The 7,434-nt window shown below is 47.0% G+C and overlaps 1 protein-coding gene across 1 annotated transcript; it reads right to left on the reverse strand.

The window, feature by feature from the left end:
* Positions 1 to 202: 202 nt before the first annotated feature.
* TCHH (trichohyalin) lies at positions 203 to 6,362 on the reverse strand. The gene is made up of 5 exons (XM_034654299.1): positions 6,308 to 6,362; positions 5,047 to 5,214; positions 2,002 to 4,091; positions 1,560 to 1,949; positions 203 to 1,492 (listed from the first exon to the last, which is right to left on the reverse strand). The coding sequence occupies exons 2-5, from the start codon at positions 5,182 to 5,184 to the stop codon at positions 1,240 to 1,242; spliced, it is 2,871 nt and encodes a 956-aa protein (XP_034510190.1). The 5' UTR covers positions 5,185 to 5,214; positions 6,308 to 6,362; the 3' UTR covers positions 203 to 1,239.
* Positions 6,363 to 7,434: the final 1,072 nt, after the last annotated feature.

The raw sequence follows: 7,434 nt of genomic DNA on the forward strand, positions 1-7,434 counted from the left end.
TAAAAACGCTTGGAAATGGCAATAATGTAGGGTTCATCCTAACAGGGAAAAATGGTTGGGGAAAATAGGTGGGTTTTTTTCTTCTCCTTTTTCATATTTAGACATAGATAATAGTAGCCAAATACCCTTATGTGGGAGCTTACATCAGTTATAGACCATTAGATCTTGAATTATGATTTGATGTATAATCAAAACACAAAAATAATTGTTTGCCAAACATTTATTATTTTTTACACGGTCCAATCATTTCAACGGGAAAGTATCCAAGATAGTATCAATAGGCCTCAAAGGATTGTGGGCTGATGGGTCTCATCTAAGGGCCTCTAGGAACTTGCCCTCCTGTTCACAAATTTTCCCTTCCCCTCCCCCAAAATGCTGTGATCTCTTATTGGCTCTAGTGCTAAACAGATGCTTACAGGATCCTGAGCAGGTTCCTTCTCAGTTAAAATGAACAAAGGTAGTAAAATTCTCAAACTCATCAAAGACTGGGGGAAAAGAACTGAGCACAACAGACTAAAGTAGACAGATTTAAAATTTGAACTCTGGAGTTGTTTGAGAAACACCTTGCTTTTGCTTCATGAGATTTTAAGTGCTTATCAAGTGTGAAAAAAAATCTAATTCAAATTCTAAGTCTTGAAGCTAAACCTTCTTCATAACAGATATTTCTTCCAGTTAGGGGCTGATTTCAGAGGGAGTTTTTCTGTAGAAGTCACTCCCCCTGTGCTAGTCAAGGGTTGTAAAAATTTAGTGCCCTTGTACAATCTGTGCTAATTATGCCACAAAAGCCAGTCTATTTGGAGGCAAATATTAATGCAGTTTATGCTCAAGAAGAAATGCCAACTGGAACATTAAAAATATCTAAATTCTCCAAAAGATGGATCAACCATTAAAAAACAGACCCAGTTTTATTGAATCTTAAATCATATTCTTTTTTACTTTTGAAAGCAATAAATTAACGTTCCCCAAACTCCTTAAACAAATTAAATGATTTATATTTTTAAAAAATGCACACCACATCTGCACCAAAGAGCAAAGACATCCTGCAGTAAAGAATAATTTCAGGAAGAATAAAAAGCAAGAGTAACAGGTACATGAAATGAGTGTAGTTTTGGAAAAAAAGATTTTGGAACATTAGAGCGTTCTCCCACAACCAGAAACATTTGAGTCATTTGGTATCCAGTGTTTCTCATTTTCCTTTGCTGGAAGCTTTGGCAGGTGTCCGGATATTGGCAGCATCTCTTAAGGGCGGTACTGAGATCTCTGCTCTTGGATGTACTCATAGAGAGGGCTGGAGCGCACCGGAACACTGGCAAACTGACCCTTACCGGACTCCAGAGCCTGCTGACTGCCCTTGTCTCCTTCCTCCCAGACTTGGCGACCGCGCCTCTGCTCCTCCTGCTGGCGGCGCAGCTGTTCTTCCCTTTCCTGCAGGAGTTGCTCCTCCTCGCGGAACTTCCTGTCGCGCTCCTGGCGAAGCTGTTGCTCACGTTCCCTGCGGCGCAGCTGCTCTTCTTCCCTTTCCTGCAAGCTGCTCCTCCTCGCGGAACTTACTGTCGCACTCCTGGCGGCGCAGCTGTTCTTCCCTTTCCTGCAGGAGCTGCTCCTCCTCGCGGAACTTCCTGTCGCGCTCCTGGCGAAGCTGTTGCTCACGTTCCCTGCGGCGCAGCTGCTCTTCTTCCCTTTCCTGCAGGAGCTGCTCCTCCTCGCGGAACTTACTGTCGCACTCCTGGCGGCGCAGCTGTTCTTCCCTTTCCTGCAGGAGCTGCTCCTCCTCGCGGAACTTCCTGTCGCGCTCCTGGCGAAGCTGTTGCTCACGTTCCCTGCGGCGCAGCTGCTCTTCTTCCCTTTCCTGCAGGAGCTGCTCCTCCTCGCGGAACTTACTGTCGCACTCCTGGCGGCGCAGCTGTTCTTCCCTTTCCTGCAGGAGCTGCTCCTCCTCGCGGAACTTCCTGTCGCGCTCCTGGCGAAGCTGTTGCTCACGTTCCCTGCGGCGCAGCTGGCTGTTCTTCCCTTTCCTGCAGGAGCTGCTCCTCCTCGCGGAACTTCCTGTCGCGCTCCTGGCGCCTCCTCTTCTCGCGTTCCTCTCTCTGCAGCTGCTCTTCTTCCCTCAGCTGCTCTCGTTCAGCTGGCTTGGCGTACACTATGTGGCGGCGTCTCTGGCTTTCCTCATCTGGTTGCCACCTCCATTTCTGATCGCGGCGCTGCTCTTCCTGGCGTAGCTTCCTCTCCCGATCCTCTTGGAAGCTCTCCTCCAACTGCTTCTCTTCACGGACCCGCTGCTCCGGCTCCCTCTCCAGTCGCTGGCGGCGCTGCTGCTCCTCCTCACGGAACGGTTCCAGTTCCTGCAGCTCCTCCGCTCTTAGCCGCCTCTCCCGCAGCTCCTGCAAAGCGGGCCTGGCCGACAGCCTCTGGCGGCGCCTCTCGCTGTCTTTCTCCGCCTGCCATTTGAAGTCGCGGCGCTGCTCTTCCTCCTCCCACTGCAGGCGTACCTGCTCCTCCCGTTGCAGTCGCGGTTCGCGCTCTTCCCGGAGGGGCCGGAACCCGCGCTGCCACTGGTCGTCCTCCTCCTCCCGGAGTTGCAGCGCGCGCTCCTGGCGCCGCCGGTTCTCCTGCTCCTGCCAGTGCCTCTGCTCCTGCTTGCGGGGCCTGGAGTAGACTTTGCTTTGACGAGCTTCTGCCTCACTTTCGAGCTGCCACTGCCACCTTGGGGCGCGGCTCTTGTCCCGCTCCCGGGCCTCTTCCTGTTCCACCTCCTCCTCAGCCAGCTGCTGCTCGCGCCTGAGCAGCTGCTCCAAACGCGGCTCCTCGCGTCTCAGCTGCTCTTTCCGCTTCTTCTGTTCCAAGCGGGGCGCCTCGCGTCTCAGCTGCTCGCGTCTTTCCTCCTGCTCGCGCCTCAGCTGCTGCTCGAGTCTCTCTTCCTGCTCGCGCCTCAGCTGCTGCTCGAGTCTCTCTTCCTGCTCGCGCCTCAGCTCTTGCTCCTGGCGCGGCTCCTCTCTCCTCAGCTCCTGCTGCAAGCGCTGCTCCTCGCGCCTCAGCTGCTCGCGTCTTTCCTCCTGCTCGCGCCTCAGCTCTTGCTCCTGGCGCGGCTCCTCTCTCCTCAGCTGCTGCTCGCGCGTCAGCTCCTGCTCCAAGCGCTGCTCCTCGCGCCTCAGCTGCTCACGTCTTTCCTCCTGCTCGTGCGTCAGCTGCTGCTCGAGTCTCTCTTCCTGCTCCCGTCTTTCCTCCTGTTCCCGCCTCAGCTCCTGCTCCAAGAGGGGCTCCTCGCTCCTCAGCTGCTCGCGTCTTTCCTCCTGCTCGCGCCTCAGCTGCTGCTCGAGTCTCTCTTCCGGCTCGCGCCTCAGCTGCTGCTGCAAGCGGGACTCCTCGCGCCTCAGTTCTTGCTCGCGTCTCTCCTGCTCGCGTCTTAGGTCTTGCTCGCGTCTTTCTTCCGGCTCCTCGCGCCTCAGCTGCTGGCGTCTCTCCTCCTGCTCCCGCCTCAGCTGCTGCCCCAAGCGCTCCTCCTCGCGCCTCAGTTCTTGTTCGCGTCTCTCCTCTTGCTCACGCCTCAGCTCCTGCTGCAAGCGCGGCTCCTCGCCCCTCTGCCGTTGCAACTGCTCTTCCCGGAGCGCTCGCTTACGTTGCTCTTGGCGTTCTAGCCTTTGCAGCTGCTCTTTCCCCTGGAGGTCGCGCAGCTCCCGCCTCTCTCGCCTTTGCTCTTGGTCAGGAAATTTCTCTGGTTCCCGACCCTTGCGCCTCTGCAGATGCTCTTCCTCCTTAAGGCTCTCTTCCCGTTCTCGCTTCTGCAGCCGAGGCTTCTCTTCCTCAGCGAGCTCCCTCTCTAGTTCTTGCCTCTTCTGCCTGCGTTCTTCCAATTGCCTGTCCTGGGGCTCAAATCTCCTTTGGTCGGCTTGCCTGGGATCTTGTAATGGGTTCTCCTTTCCCTCACACGTGGCCCGCTTCTCATCTAGCCCGGAAGCCTGGCTGAGAGCGTAATAACAAGCTTGAGCCACCTTGAAAACGAACAGGAGGAATTCATTGAAATCGACGAGCCCGTTACAGTCGCGATCCAGAAGTTGCAGGATCAGATCTACTGTCTCAGGGTCATGTGGTCTCTATTAAAAAAATGAAAACAGAATTTTTTCAGTGTACTGTTTACAAGTAGTAAACTTTCACTCATACACGCGATGAATGTTTTGTGATATTCTGACACTCAAAAGACATTAAGAACAATTAGAAAAACATCCAGTGTGTATCAGGTCTTGTCCCTATATAAAATATGAACACTAAGTTTTAAAACATACATTTGTTGAAAATTTTTGTAACTTATAATTTAATGCTGGTCAGAAGAATCCATCTTCTCTTCAGCTGGGTGAATAAGAATGAACTCATCCTCAAGAGGGAAATACAATGAAAACTTATGAAGTTTTACAGCAGCCATTTCTGTCTGAAATAGCCAGTACCCCTGATCGATTTTTATCCCACGTTTGAAAACAGAATGAAACATTTATATTAACACCATTTTGCTACAGAACAGGCTGATTTTAATTCTTAAAATTTGGAAATAAATATAAGTTCCTTCCAAGTTTAGTTTGACCTGACATCTTTGGTGATAACTTCCCATGAACAGTTCATTCACAATGATGTTGCCATCAAGTACATGAAATAGTTGATAGCAAATTCTTTAGTTCTCAGACTACAATGCCAGTTAAGTACTCAGAAATGAATGAGGGTAGGAGCACCTAAGTGGCTCAGTTGAGTGCCAGACTGGACACTTGATTTCTGCTCTGGTCATGATCTCAGGGTTGAGGGGTGGAGCCTGCAATGGGCACCGCACTCAGCAAGAGTCTGCTTGTCCCTCTTTCCCCCTGCTTCCCCTCACTTGAGCGCATTATGGTCTCTCTCTCTCATAAATAAATAAAATCTTAAAAAAAGAGAAATGAATAGGGAATGTAGTATAGAGCCGTGATGGTACAAAATGGATATAAGTCACCATTCTTTGCTATGATCTCTCCTGAGAAGAAATATTATAACCCTAAATCAATAGATTCTCTTCTTGTTATTTCTTACCTGAAGGACATCTCCAAATTCCCTTTCAAGGAGGTTCTTCAGGTCTTTCTTGCTTAGTGCTGCCCCATCACAATCATGTGAGGCATATTGATTGAACATTTCAGTGATATTGAAGATGCTTCTCAGAAGTGGAGACATTTTTTTCCCTTCCTTCAAGTTCAAGTAAATCTAGAAGAATAAAGTAGGATTAAAGTAGGATTCAGAATCACAACTCTTTCTGATCTTGGGGAGGCTTCATCCATACTGTTTCAGTCGGAGCTCTAAATTTACAACTGTAGTTATTTTCAACCTGGGCTTTCAGAGTTTCTTTTATCTTTAAATATTGTACCCAGAAAGGGGAAGACAGATTCTGAGAAATTTCAAGCCAGGGAATTATCTTCAGACTATCCTGTTGTCAGCTTTTGATTGTCCACTCAATCCAGATTATCCATATCCTTTCCTTCTCTCTCTTCCTCCTCCCTAGCATATGTCAGATCAGATAGTGAAGAGTGTAGAAATTTAAATTTGATATGTGGCTACTCATAAGTATCTTCCTCTAAAGTTGAATAAAGAGAATAGGTGAAAGCTAAAAGGTAAAGGAAGATTTGAAAGTATCTTAAAGTGAATAGAAGCCATGTAAATCTAATTGTGGCAGCAAAACATTTGGTGATAACCAGAAAAATAAAAAGGGAATGTGGATTATTTTCCAACCTTATAGTACATACATCTATGAGAATAATTCATAAGTCACCAGTTCTAAGATTAAGTACCATTTCCTTCTAGTAAAGGATGGCATTATAATATTCAGCTATAACTATGCAGAAAACAGAGTACATGTTATCTGCATTAACCCAGATAATGTTGCAAATACTCAGTTATTGGCTGGCTTCTTTAATTTCTTCTCAACTCCAATACTTCAGATGTCATAACTACATGAAGATGGCCTATATTGAGTAGAACCAATATAGAAAGAGTTCTGAGGGTTGACAATCTTTTGAGTTGTCAGTTTTTAGGACGAAGAACCCCATCAGAGTGACACATGACATCCTCCACCCCCTGATGTGCAAACAAACTTATAGAATTCAGAGCCTTGGGAGAAGAGCCATGTTTCCATTTGAGTGATGGCTTCAGCTATAAGATGGCATGGAGTTAGTGGGAATTTGACATCACTGTAAGCTACTGATCCTTTCTGGCACATAGACCCTCCTCTTCCCACCGAACGTCTACTACAGCTGGAAAATGAATCGTACAAAAGAACATGATCCCATTGACTGGGACTTACCCACTTCACCAAAGGAAGTTGAGCCCTCGCTGACACTGCTGGCAAGTGTACTGGGCCCTTGGGAGCTGGGCCTTTTATAGGGGATTTAATGGTGCCCTGAAGAGCAACTTGGGAAGGAGACACCCACTCTGTGGGATGGCCTGATTCATTCTTAACCAAGCCCAGCTCCACCTCTGTCTCCATGAAGGACTTTTTTATCTCACTATTTGCTCACGTAGTTATTTGGCACGAGGTTCACAGACCTTGCTTTCTGACAGTTAAGTTATTAGTCCTACCTAACATGAGTGGATAGACTATTTGACAGAATCTATAATTTTCTTTAAGCGCTAAAATTAAGTAAAACAATGAAATAAAGAAATTAATGTTCAGAATCATAATTATGGGGGTGCCTGGGTGGCACAGCGGTTAAGCATTTGCCTTCGGCTCAGGGCGTGATCCCAGCGTTATGGGATCGAGCCCCACATCAGGCTCCTCCGCTGAGCCTGCTTCTTCCTCTCCCGCTCCCCCTGCTTGTGTTCCCCTCTCTCGCTGGCTGTCTCTATCTCTGTCGAATAAATAAATAAAATCTTAAAAAAAAAGAATCTTAATTATGACTTCATAAAAAAGTAGTAACCTCTAAGCCATTTATTTTATAAAAGATATAAATTCTAGAGTGAAGTTAAACAGAAACTTTAGCATAAACTGATTAGAACAAATTAATATAGCAATTCTAGGATGATCAGAGGGTGTAAGGAATTGTTTTCAGTTTTTTCTCTAAAAATGCAGGTGGGAAAAAGTTTGAATTTATATTTGTGGGTCTAATGATGATTTTCCTACAGATTGGGGATTACCTTCATGGTAAGCAATTTTGTCACCTTAAAAATATGTTTTCATTAATTGTCCACAAGAGAACATGAAATCTATAAAATTTCGTTCTTAGGGTATTACATCTAAATGAAGTTTGCTCATTTCTTTTCTCATTAACATATCAGTGCCCTTGGAGAAAAAGAGCTGGTGTAATGCATTATTGTAGATATAATCATCCTACTCAGCCTAAGTTACTAATGATTATGACACTTAACCACTTGAATCTGCTTCTCCTGGAAGCACATTAAGGTAATCAGTCATTCTAGCCCATTATATCTGTC

Source organism: Ailuropoda melanoleuca, chromosome 2, assembly GCF_002007445.2.
Source record: "Ailuropoda melanoleuca isolate Jingjing chromosome 2, ASM200744v2, whole genome shotgun sequence".
NCBI classification, from domain to species: domain Eukaryota; kingdom Metazoa; phylum Chordata; class Mammalia; order Carnivora; family Ursidae; genus Ailuropoda; species Ailuropoda melanoleuca.